At 44.5% G+C, this 23073-nt stretch overlaps 1 protein-coding gene across 1 annotated transcript in view; it reads right to left on the bottom strand.

Annotated features, from left to right (window-relative positions):
* csmd3b (CUB and Sushi multiple domains 3b) overlaps positions 1 to 23073 on the bottom strand; it is a 390727-nt gene that overhangs the window by 158626 nt on the left and 209028 nt on the right. The window contains exons 11-14 of the mRNA XM_076302106.1: positions 14823 to 14926; positions 14270 to 14382; positions 2451 to 2633; positions 679 to 1005 (exon numbers count right to left, since the gene is read on the bottom strand). Coding sequence (XP_076158221.1) covers positions 679 to 1005; positions 2451 to 2633; positions 14270 to 14382; positions 14823 to 14926 — 727 coding nt within the window. The remainder of the gene's footprint in view (positions 1 to 678; positions 1006 to 2450; positions 2634 to 14269; positions 14383 to 14822; positions 14927 to 23073) is intronic.

Here is a 23073-nt window from a genome sequence, read left to right as displayed (position 1 = left end):
TGTGTGTGTGTGTGTGTGTGTGTTTGGGTGTGTATTTATAACGAGGGGCATTCAGTAGTGGCGTGCAGGGCCCCTAACGTGACGCGAACAGCAGGCAAAGCCGGCGTCCACTGACGGATGCTTTGTGACAGCGGGAGCCTGCAAGTAGGACATGGCGCTTGTCAGAGCGCATACACGTTTAGCGGCACTCAATCACAGCCGCCCTGACAGCTCTTTAGAGACAACATGGAGTCCGGGTGTTGCTCCAGTAAAAATAAATAAATTAATATATAAAAAGGGCAAGGCTGGCAGGGCTCGTAATGACTGGTGCCTAATGTGCACACTAAACTAGTGGCCTGTTTTCCCTCCTCTCGCTCTGAAGACTTGATGGATCGTCATGACATTTCACATATCCATATTTTATCTAAGAAAAACAACATTAAGAAGACATTTTCAAGTGTACGACTGATGCTTAGAATCAGGTCAGTGTTTGTGTTTGTTTTGCATATGCATGGTCCTCTGTGCAAACAAAGCATTCTATTGTCAAAGCAAAGCATTCTCTTGTCTATTTCTAAATAGTCTAAGGTCTGTACTATAGACTGAATGATGGACAAGCAAACGTACAGAAAATCAATTGGGAGCTGGACAGTAATAACAGGCAACACATATGACCGCTGGGTGTGTCCAGGCGACACTTACTGGTGTACGTGATGTTGAACCCTCGGCCGGACATAGAGTGGTCGGCCTGGAACTCCAGCCGGAGGATGTTGGTGTTGCTGGTGAGGTGCGAGGACACCTCGGCGCCCGAGAAGCGCCCCAAGACCGGCGAGTCCAGGAACTCGCCGTCCTTCACCGTCAGGAAGTCGTAGGGCGCCTCCAGGTCAAAGTCGTTGAAGGCCAGGTGGATGCGGCTGCCCGGCTCCGACAGGATTAGCCACACGCAGTTGAGGTTCTTGCCATAGCCCTCCGGGTAGTCGGGGGACAGCACTGTCCCCATCGGGGCGGTGAAGTTTGACAGGCAGGGGACTGGCAGAGAGGAGAGTGTGGTGTGTGTGAGAGAGTGAGGGAGGGAGAAATAGTGTGTAAATGTGTATGTGTATGTGTATGTGTATGTGTATGTGTATGTGTATGTGTATGTGTATGTGTATGTGTATGTGTGTGTGTGTGTTGTGTGTGTGTTATGTGTGTGTGTGTGTGTATGTGTGTGTGAGAGAGAGAGAGAGATACAGAAAGAGAGAGAGACAGAGATTTGCAGAGAGAAAGAGTAAGACATACAGTACATTACACTGCACAAGGTAGGAACTAAACCAAAACACTCAAATGGGAGACTTTATGCATCACACTGTCTTGCCAACAGCTCCAATCAAATACCATCAACCCCGACACCAGACATGCTAATTGCTTTCATGCATAAACAACGGCGAAAATAAAACGCATGGCCATAATGAGTGTGTAAATGTGTGTGCATTTTCTGTGATAGATGCATGTGTGACGAGACTTAATCAGCCGTGCGTTTTTAAAACACGCCGCAGCGCCGACAGACTCCGCCGCACTCTGCAAGCAATTAGATCCTCCACACTCCATGAAATATTCATGCACACATATGCCAGAGACACCTACAGCTAAAAATAGGGACTGTGCTGTCTCTATTGAAACACTACTGGATGGTGTGTGTGTGTTTGGGGGGGGGGTGTATGGGCAAAAAAAGACATGTGTATAATATATATAAATACAACAAAAAGTTGTATTAGTACAATAACAGGTGAATGATCTTAGCATTAGAGGGTTTAACATAGCCTTTTCTTAAACTTTCATTCACTAGCAAATGATCTTGCACAGCCTTATAAATCTGTCTCTCTGCCTCATTCTTTGAAACGCCGTGTTTCTGGAGAAAGGGAAATTAGCTGGAGTAATTTAAAAGCAATTCTACAGCATACATGACTCAAGCTTAGTACTGCTGAAGGAAAGGTGATTGTATTGCGTGACATTTTCTAGTCGGTGCAATGACAAATACATTTATAATACTTTTAGAACTGCCTCGGGAGCAAATATCAATTTCCCCAAAAAAATAAAGAGGTATTACTCCATCGCTATATAGCATGTAAAACATTACATCAGACAATATCTTTAACACTAGCACATGTCTGTGAGTAGAATTAAATAAGACTCTGTGTCTCTATATCTGGGGATATGGTGGAACATAAATTACATTTTGTGTGAAACAGAATTCACATAAATGAAGTCTCTGCTTATTACAAAGTGAGAGAGAGTGAAAGAGAGATGGGTAGAGAGAGAGGGAGGGAGGAACCATTTTTGTCAAAAATAAGTCTTAATGTTGAGGAATAACCACTGTTAAAGCAAGGACAGATTTCTGCAATGCCAAACCTATACCTAAAAGTATGCATCAGATCATTTGTGCATCGTCTTTCACACAAGAAAACGGATTTGTCGCAACAGCATGGAAAACTTACAGATGCACATGGGGACGTTGGCAGACCACTGGTTGTTGTCCTGGCAGGAGATGGTCTTCTCACCAATCAGCTCGAAGCCAAACTGGCACTCGAAGCGAAGCACATTCCCGTTGGAGAAGCCATCGCCCTCCCGAATGCCGTACAAAGGCGTCCCTGGATCCCCACAGCTCTCCTTGTCGATTTCTGTGGAGGAAGGACAGAGACTTAAACAGAGCAGCATGGTGATCTCTCCACAATGCAACTCAAAGCGTGGCACAGTATGTAGGCCAAGGAGAGGGGGGGTGGGGGTAAATAAATAAATAAACAAATAAATAAATAAATAAAAAAACACATACAGAATTCTAAGACACGTACTTGCAAGTACCTGCAAGTGTAACATCTACAATTCTCTTTCTTGCTTGGGAATGTGTTATTGAGGCAAACACCAGAAAATGTGATGACACTACCAATGGGCCATCATACTTCATACTTATGCTTGACAGTCTACCGTGGATATGGGAGGAGATAAATCCAGAACAATGGTGAAGGCCCTGCTGGGCAGGCATGCTCTGATAAGCATAGTCCAACAGGAGAAGGAGATGGGGTTGAGTGGGGTATCTTGTGCCCTACACAAGGTCTCATGCATTACCCCCACCCAGAGACACAAACACACATGCTTGCACACACATGTACGCACACGCACGCACACACACACCCACACACACACACACACACACACACAAAGCCCTGGAGAAGCCTCAAGTGGGGTCACGTAGCCCTGGGAAGTACTGGATTCCCAGCTGCCTCGCATGGTTGGAGCGCACCGGGGGCCAGGTTGGAGAAGACCCCAGCACCGACCATACATCTTCCTGAGACGCGGAAGCAGCCGGCCGGTGCTGAACCCTGACCCCTGGTGAGACGAGACTGGTGGAAGCACAGGAACAGCAGTGAGGGGGGAGGTGGGTAGGTGAATGGAGAGTGGGGATGCGATGGGGGGGGGGGGGGCAAGAAAAACTCCACTAAATTATATTTAGAGCAGAATCAATGTAGGCCCACGCTGGGCGGGATTTCAGTCGCAGGTTTAATGGAAGCCGCTTGCGGAAGCGTGATATATTGCATTAATTTCCGACATGACACTCTCTTTATGGGTCCCCACAGCGTGGCACCTCGCTGCTCAATCCAGAATGTGTGAGTGTGAGTGTGTGTGTGTGTGTGTGTGTGTGTGTGTGTAAGGGCTCAGAGAAGTATGCGTGTGAGTGTGAGTATGTGTGTGTGCATGAGAGAGGGTAGGATATGTTTTGCTTTTGCTTTGTATTTTACAGCATTAAGGGGGGGGGGGGACACCAACTGCTTTGGAGAGCGGCCGGCATGCGAATAATGCAGGACAATGGCGCATTAAAAAGTGTAGGTTTGTGAAGCGCTAGCCCATGGGGAGTTGGATAAAAGCAGGGCTGTAGTGACTGCCTGAACAATTCAGTTGTGCAGCCATTGGTTTACCTCTGGTCTGAAAAGCTATTGTGTTGGCTGGCATAGTTTCGACTACAGCGGAAGCAGCGCCGCGACAATGGAGAGATTATGGACCAAGGAAGACGTGTGTTTTTCTGACTGTTTAGAATGCCTGCATGTCTACACAGCTTTGGTGTATGATATAAAAAGACATCCATACGACATCTGATCTATAAATTGTCTCTAAACCGGTCGTAATCAATGAGCATGCAAATGCAAACTGGGTCAGGCGTGTGTGCATGTGTGCATGTGTGCGTGTCTCTCTCTCTCTCTCTCTCTGTGTGTGTGTGTGTGTGTGTGTGTGTGTGTGTGCGTTTTTTGATATTCTTGATCCATCTCTAATGTATAACACTCTCCTTCTGAAAAAGGAAAAAGGGCCTCATTAGAAATAAACTCAGCTTCTCCTAATGATTTGCATCCAATCAGATAAGATAGGTAGCATTGGTCTGAAGCTGCCCTAAAGCCAAACTAAAAGAAGAACTTTATTTATCAAAACCACTGCCACAGCCTGACTACAGACAATGAAATGGGAAAGTCAATTGGCTTGGGGCTTTTAGCTTTTTCCCATTAAACATAGGATTCTTAAAATAAGTACTTAGAAGTCTTTGCTCACCACATCGTGCGAGGCTGCTCATTTGCACAGCACAATGAGACACGATCGGTGCCCTTTCAAAGACATCCCTCCATCCTATTGCCATGCTCCACAGCAGAGACCACAAGCACCATTTTCACATGGAACAGCAATCAAGACAAGATAAGTAGAAACTCCACCACCACTGATATGAAAACGACGAATAATATTCTGCTTATGGAGGGAAAACTGAAATTGCCCATCGCACGTGCACAGCTTGAATGGAGAGGCGCACTGGCAACTCATTAATGACCCTTGGGGCTTGCCGTAGCTGTCATCTCGCCTCATAAAATGCATATTAAGTTTTCGACCTCATCAGAGATCTACATACCCCACTAATGGCCTCTGAAGGTACTAAAGCCGTCAAGGCCTGAGTTTTCTCTGGGGCTCCGCACCAAGGCGAAGTGAGTGAGTTACGGCGCTCCTGTTGCATGTGGACGTTCACTCGTCTGCCGCTACAACCGCTTCATGAATCAAACGCAGCACGCACTCACTGTAGGCTGAGATCATGTTCTAAAACAGGAGCATCCTTGGAGGGACTAACTGTGAGTGCTTTTTATCAAGCATATGAAAGCGTACTGAATATACGTAAAATATGTGGTGTGTCTTATCACATGCACCAACATTCAAAGTAAGCTGATTATTACCATATATATTTCATATAAAAAGTATATTTTCATGGAAAATACACCTTCTTATTGTGTTGCAAGTTTAACTGTTTGAGGAACACCAAGGCCCAGTTCAGCTCAGCTCCGTTTCTGCATATTTAATAACTTGCCAAAATAATTGAGCTAATTTAATAACATCACCAAAACCCAAATCAACGTAACTTTTCCCTGTGCCCTTCCCACTAATGATCTCAGTCCCATATCTCCTAGCAGCCTGACCTGACCGGAACTAGTGAGAAAAACGACCTTCAGCTAGAATTGTCAAATAAAATATGCCATTATGTCAGAATGATGTAAAAGCCAGTCCCTGGTGTAAAACGCTGACAGAAGATGAATCGGCCGAGCGAAAGGACAAAAAGATATCACCGTAAACGCCTGGCTAATGGGAACCTGGAATCTGACCACAAAACCAGACTCATCTTTCATGTTCAAATGGCGGAGAGATTAGCTTGTTCGGAACATTTGAAATATGGTGTCGGCATGATACCTACAGTGATTAAGTCACATTTATAGTGATTTATAAGCGGGAAGAACGAATGAGCAGTCTTTTTTTCTCGTGGAGGTTTTGCCCTTAACGACTATGCAAATGTGTATGCACAGATGAACAGGGCACACACACACAAACACACAGACACACAACACACACATACCACACAAACACACACACACAAAACACACACACACACAACACACACACACACTCAGTGTTGCGCGGGTTTGGTCACAAGCGGCCCGCGGTCGCCCGCAATTTTAATCAACCCGACCGCAACTCGGACCGCGAATATTAATTAGGACAAAATTATACCCAACCCGCTTATTTACAAAAGGTGTGCTTTTGGTTATAGCCTGCATGCAGTGTGACAGTAGGCCATTTCTGTAAAACAAACTAATTTATTTGCGAAACTTTATGAAGTAGAACTACACGCAGTAGGCATGCAGGTCATAATGTTTGCGCAGGAGAGAGAATGAGAATAAGAGCAAGAGAATGAGAATGAGAGCGCAAGCACACGCAACCACCAAGGAAGATTTGAAGGCCATGGACCAGGCGCGTAGCAAGCGTGGGGGATGTGGGTGTTATAACGTACACACTTTTGCTGGAACACGATTCTATCCCACACACTTTTTGTCAGATTAGAATGAAATTAAAATATGGAAATAAACGCTCCCGTAAAGAGTTGGAACCGTATCTACCATAACGGCTCCCACACACAGCTGCTTTCCGTCAACGCATGCCAGTGGGTGTTCCCGACGGTAGCTATGCAAATTACTTGAATTAAAACCGTAATGTGATTGGTTGGTGCCGTCCATAGATTAGCTTGATTGGCCAGTGCCGTCCATCGGTGCAGCAACAGCTGAACTCCTCAACGCGAGCGGCGGGAGAAACGCGATGCAACGGACCCACAATTCAGTTCGGCAACGGATCACGTGAGCCCATGTAAAGTGAATGGGATGCGTCCTATGGATGCGTCTCCAGCAACGTGAAGCACGCAGCTGTGTGTGGGAGCCACACAAATAGGTCTGTTGATTTGATTGAACGGTCATCCAGCCAATCACATCAAGTTAGCCAGTGAAGAACCAAAGCCTCTCTGATCAAATTCAAAGTGTGCGTCTTTCAAGGCTGTGCTGCTGCTTGGGTCTGCATTATAACGTCTGCAGTGAGCAGATTTCAGGTAGAATTGAAATTATAATTGTTATGCATTATGCTAATTTAGTAAACCAAAATTAACTGTCTGACTGACAGTTTTTGCCACAATGTAGAAATGCAGGGAGTCAACGTGAAAGCGGGGGTGCGCGCACCACTTGTTGTTTCTGCAGAAAGACCTTATACTGTTCTCAGAGCATTATGCTTTCTCTGTCTATGATCTGCAGCTTTTCTCAAACTATGGGCCTCCTCAACAATTAACCTACTGGTCCACGTAGCCGCGAAATACAGTTATGCCCGGTGCTTCACACGTTTGATCATTTACAGCAAGATTGAATTGTATAGAACCGCGGACTGAAAAAAAAAAAACTAGATGACCGCCGCTCAGTCCTGTACATCCGTTCCGCGAAAATAAATCACACTTCAATTTGTCTCCATATTTTACTCCATCCCCCACTCTTGAAACTTTTGTGTATGCTTGTTTGGCATGCCTGAGTGTGTGTGTGCGGCTGCACAGAAAGTAGCCTACTGGTGCTGAAAAGGTGAATAGATTGTAGAATAGCCAAAGAAGATGTAGCATTGTTATAAAACCTTTAAAATCTCTAAACAATCACAAGTAGGGCAGTTCATCATAGTTCATCCATTGCAACTGGATTGATGAAAGGTCACTTACACCTGTAAGCTACATTGTATTTGGGAAAAGCAAAAGGTATCAGCATAATGTTATTTATTTATTTATTTATTTATTTATTTATGTATTTATATATTTATTTATTAACAAAAACATCTCTGTCAGTTCCATGCCGTTTTCAACAGCTATCAAAAACAAAGGTCATTTTCGGATGGATGGATTTTTTGTGAATGTTTCTTCTTCTACATAAGATTTTAGTCATCTTTAGTTCATGTAATACTTTATTGTCAATGCACAAATTAAGTAACAGTAGTCTGAAGCGTTATTGTTAATGCACAAATTAAGTAACAGTAGTCTGAAACGTTATTGTTAATGCACAAATTAAGTAACAGTAGTCTGAAACGAAATGCTGTTTTACATCTAACCAGTGGTGCAAATAACTGACATGTCCAAATGGGCCTTGATGAAATGCGTCGATAGACTGTTCATACACATTTTAACGGCCCAAAGTTAAAGAGCTGTTGTCCATTATTGTTCGTGCAAATATAGGCTGATTCATGTTCCCTTGCATTGTGTAACTGAGGTCCATGGCTAGTCCGGCTTTCACCAAGCTCAATCTTTTAAGAAATCAAAAAATAAATAGCGGGCAGATCAGGCTGGGTTCACCCAGCCTAGTCCATAGGCACCCGATATTGTTTAATTTTCCGATTGAGATATCCACGCTCTGGCTATTCTAAATGCAAAATGCCTCAGGGAGTTATGACAAAACTGTAACTAACAAACTAGATCCTAATAGAAAGCTGTTAGCTTCCCTAAGCTACAGGCTTATAAGGTAGGCCTATTTATTACAACATAAATTTTCAATAGGCTATGCTGGCGACACAAATAAAATCTCCTTTGGAAACCAATGGCTTACGCCTTACAGTATCAATCGGACTTAAACTGCCATATCGTGCGAAAAGTTGTAATAAAATTCACGCAGCTCCATGAGTCAAGGAAAGCGCGAATGAAGTAGCCACTTCTAAATGGGACCCACTACACAGTAGCTTAAGGTGTGTTGCTAAAGCAGCCATAATGAAATTAAGGTGTCATTGTTTGGATACTTCACACACACGTGCTTTTTAATTTCACAGACTACAACTACCAAGCTGGAATCAAAGCACATCGATTCCCCTCACACCCTGCACGCACTTAAAACAAAATAAACAGGCGTCTCAGTCTCACGCATGTATAGGCAAAACTGTATCAGACCGGTGTAACGTTGGTAAATCTTCCATTGCACAGAATGATTTTGTAGCACGTGCAACAAATGACAATCGAAAGATACAATTACAGTGCTGCTATCAATTTGCTTGGTATAACCGCATTTATAGTTTTCTACAAATGCAATCAATCAAATTGGCCTCCATCACTCAACCAACGCTAACGGTAACATAATATTACCTAGGTCAGGGGTGGGCAAACTTTTTGGCTCAAGGGCCACATTGGGTTTTGAAAATTGGCCGGCGGGCCGCACAACAACCCCCCCCCCACACACACACACACACATAAAAAAATACATTTTTATAGCCTATAATTTAGTATGAAAAGTATTTCTTTTAAAATATTAATTGCTTAAACATACTGCTAATTTTATGCTGTTTAATGTATAAATTGTGCACTGTCGCTTTAAGACAGTCGCTTAAATTCACGTTTATTTCTCAATGATCTTCTGCCTGCTCCGCTATGGCTAGTGCTGTACCTACGGCTGGGCCTCAAAGTTTTTAAATGGTCAGTAGTGGGAACTACTGTTGCCTTCATGATTTCTTATAAGAACGAGATATCAATTATCAACATTGACAAGCCAGCTGGAACCTGCGTCTCTCTCTCCCTCTCGTGAGTGGAGACGCGTTCCCACTTAAATGGATCGCATAATGTTCACGTTAGATCTGCTGCAAAGGAGATAACTAAGAGTTAACTTAGTTTAACATGATGCTATCTCTATTTAACATGATGTTTTGACATTGACATTGTAAACGTTCTCTAAGAAGAGTGAAAAGCAGTTTGCAGTAAAGCTAACCAACGTCGTCTCTATCGCAGGAAAAAAATAGCGAGCAGCCTGATAACCAAATGAAATGCTCGGCGGGCCGGATGAAAGTGCTTGGCGGCCGGATCTGGCCCGCGGGCCGCAGTTTGCCCACCCCTGACCTAGGTCCTTATTGATATTATAAGATTAACGTACCTGCAGTAAAAACCAAGCATGTCCGATAAACATCCTCAGATTTATTTCGGCTTCAAGAAGAAATGGGAATTACATTTCATGTGAACATCGTCCTATCCTTATTAGACGTTCTCTGCGGTTAACTACAGTCCTTGTAGGAAGCGTCCATTGTTTTTCCAACCCACTTTTAACTTCCAACAAAATGCGACGATGCGCCATCTAGTGGACAAACGACTACTTATCGCCAATACTGGAAATGCAGCCATGATGATGATGATGAATATTTATTTTGGCTTTCTTTTAATCCTACTGAATTTGTAATTATGTATTGGCCGTTCTAATACCGATAGTATGTGGGTGCCTGTGTGTGTGTGCATGTGTATATGTGTGCACCGCCATCTACAGGCCAATGACTGTACAGTCACTAAATGTACACATAACCTAAATCTTTTTAGACCCCCCCATGGATGAAATTCTACGAAACTTGGCATATCCCCAGAGAATGCCAGGTCAATCATACACATAACATTTGATGCAGTTCTGAACATCTTAACTGAAGATAGGGGCGATTAAAGCAGAATGATATTGCATTTTCATTTTTTACCGGGGGGGTGCAAATCACAAATGAGTGATTATGGGCCAGGTTGATGTGGGCCCTTGAGACCAACATACCATAAAATATTCTTCATCCTCAGTGCCACGGTTCAGGTAGTTATTTAGGAAAAACTGCTTTTTTTGCGGTTCGGGGGGCCCAGCACGTAAAAGTCTAGTGGGGCTACATACCCACCATATGTCATGTGCACCGGTGTTTCGGTGTCCCGGGTATCATTGACCAAAAATTCAGGAAGTAGATGACGGCCTCATAGCGGCAGTCATAATAATAACGTATTACTATATTGCAGAATTCAGTGTCAGTGCACCACCATGCATACTACTAGTAGAAGGCAAGCAGTAGGCAGTGCATGCATTGTAGAATGTTTTGTGGTCGGAAAAAGTTTGAGAACTCATGCACAAGGCTATTGAGTTGAAGGCCCGTTGAAACTACAATAAATAGGTCTAAAAATAGGTTTATCGTGTTTGTGACTGTTCAGTACTGTTAATATTGACATTTTAAAAGCAGACTTAAAAGTAACTCAAAAGTTACTTTCTCTAGTAACTAATTACTTTTGATATACAGTAATTGGTAAGGTAATTCAATTACTTTTCAGTAACTTGCCCAACACTGGTGGGCATAGACTGTATATGCGGGTGGCTCTTTCCAATAACTGCATTAGGATGAATAGTCCGCAGCATTTCAGGGAGACACAAAACAAAGCTCAGCTTATCCACCCGTTCTCTGCAAATATCTTTAGTGAACTTTTCATGTGTGACCAACTAAGCGTGTGTCAGCACAGCACCACACCTAGCCTTCATCTCTCTCTCTCTCTCTCACACACACACACACACACATACACACAAACACAGGACCACACACAAGTGACTGATTTTGCAGACTGATTTATATTCACAATAGCCTGCTGTTTTGTCCCTGGTGTGGCAGATCGCTTCTACCATGAAACTCAGTAATATCATCTTTAGCCTGCAGCCATCCAATTGATTCATTTCTCAAGTATTCTTCAGGCACGATGCACAGCACACTGGCTGCAGTCTGCTCAAGAGCTGAAATAACCTATTAGGCCATTCCAACCAAGTAGGACAGAAAGAGAGAGAGAAACAAATCCCCCCTCTACAAGTGTGTGTGTGTGTGTGTGTGTGTGTTTGAGTGTCTGCTGTGTTCATTTGTCTCTCAGTGTGTGTGCATCTGCATGTGTCTGCCTCTATTTGTCTCTGGGTGTTCCTGTGCGTGTGCATGTGTACACATGTGACTAGGTGTGTGTGTGTGTGTGTGTGTGTGTGCACATGTAACTATGTGTTCCTGTGTCTCTTAGCATGTGTGAATCTGCATGTCTGCATTTGCTTATTTATCTGCTTATCGTGTGTGTGTGTGTGTGTGTGTGTGTGTGTGTGTGTGTGTGTGTGACAGTGTGCATGCATCTGCATATGTGTATCCCAGCATCTCATTTACTAAAGTGCCTTTGTGATATCATCGCTGTTGTACACTTGCAGTGTTTGTAAAGCTTCCTGATATATTGAGGCAGACATTTCATGAGGATGTTCTGTACACTTAAGATTACACTGCAGCAGACTGTGTATTACATATATTACAATAAAGCTGAAAACAAATCATGAAAACCCATATTGAAAACAGATTGCAATACTTCAGCTTGTACATGAAATATGGCCATCAGATTTTTATATGTACTGTACTTTTCTATATGTACTGTGTTTATAAATGGTACATAAATAGCAATGAACGACTTTTAGTTGAAACAGAAACTGTCTGTATTATGAATTATTTGGTATACACAGTGCGGTTTGGGTAGTTTGTATTCTGTGGTACGCAGTGCTGTGTTCTGCCAGAGCCAATGGATTCATGGTGTAACACGGGATTCGTGTGAAACACAAAGGCTGTAGACTTTTAACTGGTAGCTCAGCGCTATGCTGCATTTCACTGCACTCCTAAAAGCGAGTGAAAGAAAGTTTGCTAAGAGAGGTGAAGTAGCTCTCTTCTTCATCCAGTATTGTCTTCTGGTGCAGGTAGCCAGGATCGGGGAGACATGGAACACTACAATAGTTGTGTACAAAATAAAAGCTTGTAGACCCTTAACTGATATTAAATCCTCTGCAGTTAAAATAAGACAAAATAGGAGCTCAAGAGAATGTCACACTAATGCATCTCAAACTAGTGTAAAGAAGTCAAAACTACTGTCTTTGAATACAACCCTTAAAGGGCACACTGTTTTTTAGTGTAATCAATGTAGTAAATTAATAGTGGGGAATAAAATGACTAATTGGAGTACAGCAATGCAGGGCTCATAGTGGAGCAGAGCTGCAAACGCATGTCACAAGAGTTGGAACTTTTCCTGCTCCTCCTCCTCCTCCTCAGTTGAAATGACATGAATAGTCTGCATGTAATCACTGTAAAGTGGGAGTGAGCTGCTAGAACAAAATATGTTCCCATTTTTTCTCGAGTGCTCGGGTGCAGCTAGTGTGTACACACACATACACACACACACACACATACACACACATGCGCGCGCGCAAAACGTGTGACTAACCGGTTTGTCAGCAAAACATGGGGCGTGAGGAGAGCCTGTGCTATTTCCCCTTCACCACAGCACCAGCTTAAGTAAATGGGTGTATAAGCAGCAAAAAAACCCTCTCTCAAATGACTGTTGATGAGCCTCCACTGGAAGGTATTTAAGGTTATGGATGGCAATGGCTGCCATCGTGGGGAGAGGCCTAATTCAAATCGCAAATCTCTCTCTCTCTCTTTCTCTCTATCTCTCTCTCTCTCTCCCCACCGCTCATCGCTCCCAGAGATATTATTGTAATCTATTTAGTCCTTACTTTGCAGGGTTTGCACTCAAAAGAATTTGCTCTCTTACTGTATTCCTCTCTCTCTCTCTTTCTCTGTCTCTATCTCTTCCCCTCTTTCTCTCACTCTTTCCCATCTCCCCCCTCTATCTCTTTCTCTGTCTCTATCTCTTCCCCTCTTTCTCTCACTCTTTCCCATCTCCCCCCTCTATCTCTTTCTCCACCGCTCTTGATTTGTAAGTCACTTACCTTCATCAGAGTGGATGGCATGCTGTTTATCACTCAGACACTAATTTATTACAAAACCTTGAGCAGGGAAGAAGATAATCAGAGATATGGCTGAAATTGTAGCTTGTAGCGCGAGCGCATAGCACTCATGTTTGAAAGATGAGCGCCTGCACTTCCTTAAGCCACATTTGTAGAAAAAAAGGAGAGAGAGAGCAAAAAAGGAGAGAAAGTGCAAGAGAGAGATAGAGAGAAAGAGAAAGACAGAGAGAGAGAGAGAGAGAGAGAGAGAGAGGGATATGTGGTGCTAGGTTAGGTAGGCTGGCCATCTAAGAGCAGCTACTGTATGTTTCCCTGCTCTAGTGTCATGTGGTTGCCAGGCACTGCTGAAGGGAAGCCTGAGGTGTCTTCAGACTTGGACATTTCCCCTCACGTCCTCCTGAGGTTAGTGACCGTCATGACCTCGACAGTAGTGGGCCTTTCTCTGTGTGTTTGTGTTGGTGTGTGTGTGTTGGTGTGTGTGTGTGTGTGTGTGCTAAAGAGGGATGGTGGGGTTGGGTGGTGGTTTGACGACCGAGTCTTGCCTTCGTTCATTTGTTCGCTCACTGCGAATAAAGGAGGGAATGAATCAGCCGTTTGACAAGTTGGTTCAATTGCCCCTGGTCTGCTGCCTTTCTGATTGTTTGGCTGCCGATTTCTCATCTCGCCCGCTGTCTCTCTCAAGGCCTCCAGGGCTTCAAAAACTCATTCCCTACTTTTCCACACGAGGTGCTGTAGTCCTGCGTGTGTGTGTGTGTGTGTGTGTGTGTGTGTGTGTGTGTGTGTGTGTGTGTGTGCTGGGGGGGTTGGGGGTTGTTGGCAGGGTTCACCAGTGTTTAGTTCCAGGCAACAGAGGTATGTTCACCTTGGAGGTCCCTTACCTTTGTAGTTGATCTTGAAGCCGATGGATCCCACACTCTCGTCCGACTGGAGGTGCAGCCACATCTGGTGGGTCATGCTGACTATGAGGTCAGGAACGAAGCTGCCGGTCAGACTGCAGGGGGAAATCAAAGTGATCACGGGCACCCTGCCTTCAACATCATGTGATTACCGTCTTTGGTGCTTGCTAAATGAGTGACTGTGATGCATCATATGGAGAGGCATCCATATAGAAATATACACAGGTCTACATTTTTGTGACTACTGTAAAAGCCAAAAGAAAGTTGAAAATATCATTTAAAAATGTGCTTTGCTTACTAGTTATATTTAGTCAAAAGAGGGCTGTGATGTCTTCAATGACAAATTAGAATATACACAGTTATTAATGCATGTCACAAACATAAATGCACAACAGTAGCTTAAATTACTAATTATGAAGTTAATTGTTATTAATTATCCTCTCAATAACAAGATGCAGTTGCATTACACGTCAGCATAAATCCCTTGGAGGTCAGGAGGGGTGAATGGGGACAGACAAACATGGCTGGCACTCACACTTGCAGCACAGTGGACGGGTCGCCGACTTCCCCTCCATCGCCGATGGTTAGCGTGTCGTAGGCAATCTCCAGGTCAAACTCCTCAAAGTTAATCTGTATTACCTGTCGCAAGAAATGAGGCATTGCAGGAAGCGCAGTGTCAAATGGACCTGAATTAGGTTTTATGGCTCTTGCATAATTGATTCCTGCCAGCTAACGAAAATGGTGGTGCAGGGGACCACCGAAAAACAGCTGCGCACAGCAAAAAAAAAAAAAAAAAAAACTGGAGAGGTGGAGATTGCAACAAACCAACTTCTGTCAGATTTGAATGATTCTTTGATTTCTTTCTTTCTCTTTTGTTCAATTCTTTCTGGAAAAGTATAAGCAATTCATGACATGCTGCTGTTGTGTAACTGTCCTTCTTTTGAAAGACTGCCTGTCAGAAAGGTGTATTACTCTTTCAACAACTATTTACAGAAGTGTAACAACATCACAAAGACAGATGGTAGATGGTGTCTCGAATACTCATCAATGCGAAGCTCAAACAGTTCAAAAGCTGGGTTTCCTTTAAGGGGAGCTGCACGTGTCCGTCAAACACTTCTTTATGGGACACTCATTACTCTTGATGTTACGATCAAAAATAATGGCAGTAATCGGAGAGGACAGCAATTGGTGTGCTGTGTACAATGAAAGGCGGTCTCTCTGTAATTAAATGGCAGGGAAGACATTTTCTTATTCCTCCGCATGGTCCCTCAGGATAGCAGCCTGTCTTATATGATTTCCACTCCCCCACTGCATCTCCATGTTGTAAATCCAGAGGGAGTTCCACTCCATATGGCAAAACAAGGGGGAAAATATCCTTCTTCTGCCTAATTACTCTAATTACGCACTACGCAGTCAATACATTAATACAAATCTAGTTAATCCGGAAACCGGCGAGACAATAGAGACGTTATTGTTCGTGCCGGAGCTATGGTGAGCATTGTGCAGCCCAAGGAGCTGTGGCCTATGAGCTCCATGTCCTTATTAACCCATTAAAGGAGCACGGGAGGAGAGAATTAGTTGCCATGACGACGGGCTCTGCGATGTGGTGTGGTGTCGATGTTGTGCGGCGCGGCACGGCGGCTAAGGGGCTGGCTGGGCATGGGTGTCTCCCTTGTAATGTGAGCTGCTTTGGAAGATGATTGATGTTCCAACAGCACTCTCCGGGTTGCTGTGCACGGGGCAACAGAGAGCTCCATTTAGAAATATCGATATCGTGAAGGGAAAGGCGGGGGATGGAAAAGAAAGGGGGGGGGGGGAGAAAAGAAACAACTACGCTCAACTCTGCCTCCTTGCTGAGGCGGGGGGGAAGTACAGCGCTCACCTGCCTGCGAGCGAAGCAAGCGAGCTAGCGGGCGTGCGGGCGGCGCCGAGCTCTGCACTGCACTGCCCCGGCTCTGCGCTGGCCACTGAGTGAGACTTTCTGTTGTGCAATGATTAAGGCAATGGAGCACAGTATTGAATGGCAAAGTAATGAGCCAATATAACAGAATTATTACCCCCGCAATGAAAAGGCGAAATCTTGTGAGGAATGACATGGGCGAGCAAACAAGGACCATACTCTCTCTCTCTCTATCTCTCTCTCTCTCTTTCTCTCTCTCTCCTTCTCCCTCCCTCTTTCTCTTGCTCTCTCTCTCTCTCTCTCTCTATAAGACAGATCTATTTCATGTGAATGGGCAGACAGACCTTCTGAATAGGCCTTTATGTAAAAATCCTGTGGTTTAGTTGTGGCAGAAAGAGCCCTCTTTATGGAGTCCTTCATCACTGTAACAGTGCATTGCAGCGCCAGAACATTCTCAGCAAGGCCAGTATGGGGTTTTTTTACTGTAAAAAGGCAGCCACACCTAACACATTCACATGGCCCACTCAAATGGTTCGAAACAGGTGGCCCGCCTGTTTGCTACGTGCAGTCTCACCAACAACACATTATTATTTGTCAGAATAATGTGCACACCACTCCATGCTGGATGGGAGCATTGTGGATCTGGAAACGAGTCTGGAAGGGAGAGGCACGTCACCCACCCCCTGGGAGAGGAAGCCTGAGAGGGTCTGAAGGGTCCTCCAGAGCTCCAGTGGAGCCACCGTGGAGCCAGCTGCCTGATGAAGCAGGATCTTGTGTGTGTGTGTGTGTGTGAGACTGTGTGCTATTGTGCCGCTCTTTGTGTGTGTCTGTGTGTGTGCGAGTGTGTGTGTATGCGTGGGTGTGTTTGTGTGTGTGTGTGTGCTATAGTTCATCTCTGTGTGTGTGTGTGTGTGTGTGCTATAGTGCATCTCTGTGTGTGTATGTGTGTGTGTATGTGTGCGCTCAAGTGTGTGTGTGTGTATGTGTGTGATCCCCTCCACAGTATAATCAGGCCCAGGTGCTTTCCCTGGCTGTTCTGCATGACTATTTTCCCCCGCAGATTAGGGATCACCGACAACAGCATGCTTCCGGCCCTCTCATCAGGCCCTTCCCATCAGCCAGGTGTGGACTTACTGGGTCAGGGGAGAAGATGGGTCCTCACCCTCGCCCTCGCCCGCACCCTCCTCATGCCGCACACTCGACCACCGAGCCAAAACAAGAGCTGGGAGGAAATGGCTCTCAGTCTCCGTGCAGCACAAACACACAGTCTGAAGCCAACCACCATCCTCAGGTGCAGAATTACACCGCTGGCAGCAGCAGTGGCCCCGGAAATGACTACAATTTCAAAATCAGCTCACATCCTGCTTCATCAGGGGTCAGCCAACAAGTGCACTCAAGCTGTTTGAGGTATTTACTGACCATTTTCGTTAGAGAAAATTACTTTTTCAAGAAAGGAAATAAATGAATGTTGTTTTCATTTGTGTCACCAACGGGACAATCCATCAATACCGAGTGCTGAAATGTGAGAATTAAAGATGATTTTTTGTTTGTCAAAAAGAGTATGTGAGTTTTAAAGATGACTTTCTATCTGTCAGAATGGGTCTCAGTCTTTTGTTACTCAGGCTTCAACAGCTTGGTATTTACTCTAATTGCGGTTGTGCTTGGGTAGATTCATTTGAACTGCACAGCTATTTGTCAGTTTGTCAAAACACGTATGTCAAATTACAGTCTTGTCATTAAAAAAACACTGCCAGAGGATTCTGTCCCATCTAGAAGCCTCGCCACCACCAAAAAAGATAGAGAGAAAAAAACGTCATTGTGGATATTCAGATGTTAGATTCAAACTTTCAAACAGTTTGCCTCTAACATTCTCCACAGGACTCCCTGAGGCATAGGAAACTGGTGATCTGGAATAATTTCCTTCGATAATCAACAACCCACCATTTTAGTTAGGATCGTATGGGGAAAAGTCCTTCATTCTTCGAAATCGGTCGGGCTTTGATCGGGCAGTTGATTCAGAATATTCTATGCAATCTCCAATCTGGATGCACAAGAGGGATTGCCAGTTTCTCTTTACTTTTTTTTTCCGCGAGGCGAGAAAGATTCAATATTCAAATTTCTTGTTCACATCAAAACAGTCAAACACATCTGCTTGTGAGTTAGCACCCTGGGACGTCATTAGATTAGTGCCTTCTAAATTGAATAAACAAGAAAGCACGAGGAAAATCAGCCCTCCCTCAAGCGCCATCATCGGCTAACTTTGATCTGCCAATCAGCAGACGCTGAGGCGCTCTTTACGGCACCCGTATGGCTTATCGGGGCGCAGCGATCACGAACACAAACCCCACTGAGCAGGTGCACGTAATCGCACAGCATAAGAGACAATCATGTCGAGTGTAATGCACGAGTCAGGGCAATCCCGCTGCACTATCAATCAGATAAGAGGATTACCAGGGACACTTGTAATTAACTGTTCCAACATGCATCCACATACTATCTCCTCCTGTGTACAATTCACTCCACAAAGTGTCAGGATGATCACTGAGGGGGAAAACAAGAGCATTGATATGTGACACGGGCCAGATCTCCTAAACTGGAGAATGTCACTGCCACTGTGCCTTGTCAGAGTGTTCTGTTGGTCTCGGGCCAGTGCGTAGAGACAGTCTGATTAAGCATGGGCTTTTTGGCACTGCTTCTGACCACTGACTGTGCAAAAAAACTAGAGGCACGAAAATGAGCTTAAAAAAAACAAGGAGTGCTACAGTGAACATACTGTAGGAGCAAGTAATAATGAGCTTTAGCCACTCATGTAACTGCATGTAACTGTTCACACTTAAAGGCACCTGGCAAACATTACATTTACATAGATTAATTTGCCCAACACTGGGAATCAATACCCTCCGTTTAGCAAAGATAGCACTAAGTACTAGTTTCCTTAGGGGCTACTCTCAGTACAATCCAGTAATGGAGGAATACCTATCCCTTCGTGTGTATATGTTCCAAACAAAAAAGGCAGACTAGATTCATTAATCTACCTCAATTAGACATGTGCGGCTTTAATTTGACTAGAAAATGTTAGATTACACATAGCACATTTACTGCATCAGTGTTTCAGTAGTCTCAACCAAACCATAAAGCTGGTGGGGCAACATACATAAGAACACTTATGTGTATTCTACTTTAAAAAAATCAGCAGTTATCTACATGGTTATTGGGTGTTTTTTTTTTGTTTTTGTTTTTTCACGATCTGACCTTAGCTGTTTCACCAGAGGTTAATAACCCGAAGAGAGATAGGCCATGGGAGCACAGGGCATTAGGGTTTCTGCATGATAAGGCATTTCTGCGTCTGAGCAGGACTATTCACTCCACTGCATTAAACACCCGCATGTAAGACCACAGCAGAAATTGCCAATGGACAAAAGGTTGAGTGCACTGGGCTAAGGAGGGATGGCCATCGGGAATGAGGCTGGTATGCATCTTAAAGCTTGTCCTTCATGGCAACCGGACCTAAGAAGCCCATTCAGTATAGATGAATAAGCAGACGACAAACAAAGTAATTGAGTGTGTGTCCTTGTTTTTGGAATGAGATACACAATTTATAAATGTATGTATGTGCTTATTTATTTATTTATTTATTTATTTATTTATTTATTTATTTATTTATTTATTTGCTTGATTACTGTCTTACTTATTAACACGTGTACCGAGTTCCCACAGCATTCATTCTGCTGGTGTATAGAAGGACCCATTCATGGAAACAGCAAATCAGAATCCATTTAATGCTTTAAAATGGCCATCTATAGTGCATCTTCACTAATGACGTCACACTTTGTCAGGGAAGAGTGGCAGAGACAGTGGACTAATGTTTGGAAATTGAATTAAGCCTTGACACGCCGCAGCTCCCCCTCACCAAGGTTAAAACAGGAGTGCAATATAAATAAATTGCTGCTCTAAAAATTGTGTCTGCCAAAAATAAATGAAGCAATAATGTTCTGTGGAGTAAGCCGCCATTAGCTATTTTTCACTTCAAGGAGGGCATAGTGATCGGGCAATTTGAAGAGGCTAGAGCTACATTTTAACAAAATCATTTCGGGTCTCCTCAAGTGGCCCTTTTATAGAGGGGGGAAATTAACTCTTGCCACACACATTTTCCCCCCTTCCCTCAGACATTCCTTAACTGTGTAAAATTGAGGACTCTCTCCAAAATTGCCTTTTAGAAAAAAAAGACTAACAAAGACCCACCAATTGAGAGAATTTATAGTCAGTTTACTGCACACCAAGACTAGATGGAAAAATTGCAGTGTATATCCTGGGGAGCAACACATCTGCAAATAGAGTGCAATGGAAAAAGCATGTCCAGGTTCGTGCTTTCTCTTTCACCTAAAAACTCCTATTCTCTTTCATCTAAAAAAAGGTTTTCTTTCATCTTCTTGTATTTACTAGCTGATATTCTACAGCTCTGATTGCCGCAAGGTCACGTTGTTAGCACAAACTGTGAATAGGTGTGATGGGTGTCATTGGCATAGACAGTGCTACTGGCTTTGGAGAAAAATAACATGCAATGTTATGAAATGTTTCATATGTATGCAGGTGCAGATCTTGGAGTTACTATGACAACTCCCACTGTTGGATACGACGAGCAAAGTGCGGAGTACTAATGAATATAAATATATGGCCAGTTTTAATTGTGTCGGGAAGACAACTCAAGGGCTGCAGACTGAAACAGATAGTAAAAGGTCACTTCATAGTTCAGGGTACGCCGCAACTGTATTTTTGTCGAGACTTTGACATCTTAGCAAATTTAGTGTGCAGGCCAAATAAGTGCTCTTGTAGCATTTGTCAAAGAAATTTCTCTTGCTTCTGAAGGGGACATCAAAACAAGTTTTGACTTATTACGAGACATAAAACAAAAAAAAAACTCCCCGTTCCAAGGCTTCAGGACAAATAGAGAAGTAGGACTCTCTTGGAGAAGCATCAGAGGTTCCAAATTGGTCAAATGCCAGTTCTATAGCCTCCCCCCCTTCCATTCCCAACAAACGACAAAAAGAAATGTTGAAAAAATAGACACTAAAAAACAACCTCATGACCCACAAGGCTTTCATGCTACTCCCCATCTATCATCAAATGGGAAAATGTCCAGACAATTTCATAACGGCTTTCTGAACATTCAGATGTTTCAGCCTGAAAACTGTGGGGAGAATAAAAAAAAGGGCTATGGCAGGGGAGCTCCAGCCTTGAAGGCCTTCCCTGCTGCCCTCTGATTTGATTCGCATGAGGGACAAGTGAGGTGGAACGGGTGGGGTGTAGGGGTGGAGCTTTAATCAACCTCTCTGGGTGGCCACTCCGCGGTGTGTCCTGGAGGCTGAATGGCATTGCACACAATCGACGAGGGGCTACTACCTGTGGAGGCGGCACGCTGAGGCCGCGTCGCAACACGGGGTATAAAACTTCTTTATGGACAGTGGTGCAGACAGGTGCAGAGAAGGTCAATGGATGACACTGACTGGAAGAAGAAATTGGTTTGTTGGCCTAATTTATGGTGCCGCGAAGCGGGTGGGTGGACAAGCAGGAGCGCCGTCACTGTAGCCGCGCAAACGAGAAACTTGGAAGGCCAGTCCTTGGATTTGTGATGGGGCGTCCATTGAATCCACTCTCTCTTTCTCTCTCCTCTTCTCCTCTCTCTCTCTCATTCTATCTTCTTTTCTCCTCTCATCTCTCTCTCTCTTTCCCTCTCTCTCTTTCTGCACCCATCCCCTTTTCTCTTGCTTGGACAGTAATTCAGGGACATATTAGCTGTTTCAATGGCTCAAATCAACCCAAAATCAATTATGAGCTCCACTGCTCGCCAGACAGAGATGAAGAGTCCCCCAGCAGGACTCATATTACAGAAATGACCGTTTGTTACATTAGTCTGGGTGGCACGGGCCACTCTCCAGGTCAATCAGGGGGCATTTTCTTTTATACTCGCATATGTCCTTTTCTTCCCTGCATCCCTCTTTCTCCTCTCTGTTTTCTTTTCTTGTTTTAGGCTGGCTTGTTTATCGTTTTTTGTATTTCCACAGTGGAACACATACACAGAACATACTCCCTCTTACGCCAAGCTACGTGTGATTTTACCGCCTCTGTTTTTACAGTGAGCGCATAAAATCCGTCGTGGCGCGTAGAGCTGAAGTGCAGCCATAAAGGCAGGAACAACCGCAAATAAAAAAAGACACATCCCCACCTATATAACTACTCTAACTAACAAACCCCCTGAGCAGACGGTAAAAGTCTGCAGCCGTCGTGGGCGAAAGGCCTTGGGGCCAGTGTGCTGATGATAGAGAAGGACGGAGGGAAAAGGGGGAAAAGGGGAAAAAGGCAGGAGGAAGATGAGGAGGAGGAAGAGGATAAGGAGGAGATTTGGTTTGGATCACGCAGAAGGCCAGGAGGCAGTAGCTGGCCAAAGAGCTGACGCACGTTCGCTCTGCACCAGCGACGACACTGACCCTGGGAGAGGAGCGGAGAGACGTGCCGCCAGAATACAGATGAGGGTCTCCATGGACCCGTAGCAGCAGCAGCAGCAGCAGCCGCGGTAGCAGGCCGGCCCAGCCCAGCCTGTGCCCCCCCTCCTCTGCTCTCCTCTCCTCTGGCCCTAGGCCCTGCCCGATGAGGGCGGCTCTCTGGAGCGAGTGCAGCTGGGAGCCGGATGGGTCCTCCGGGGGAGGGGGAGGAATGGGCTGGGAGCCATCCAAAAAATATTTCATCAATCCGTCTCGCTTCCCCTTTTTTCCTGCAGCTTTGAAAGCCACCCAACACCTACCCAAATGTGTTTCGGGGGAGTTTAATGTGTTTTTTTTTGGAGGGAGTCGTTAGTAGAGTACTTTTTTTTTTTTGGGTTTATCGATGC

This window comes from Alosa pseudoharengus, unplaced genomic scaffold (assembly GCF_046254945.1).
Source record: "Alosa pseudoharengus isolate Yale_2024_CS ecotype anadromous, Long Island Sound unplaced genomic scaffold, YU_APseudo_1.1 YU_APseudo_1.1_scf_23, whole genome shotgun sequence".
NCBI lineage: Eukaryota > Metazoa > Chordata > Actinopteri > Clupeiformes > Clupeidae > Alosa > Alosa pseudoharengus.
Note: the sequence above shows the minus strand (reverse complement) of the source record. Positions and strands in the feature narration are given on the sequence as shown.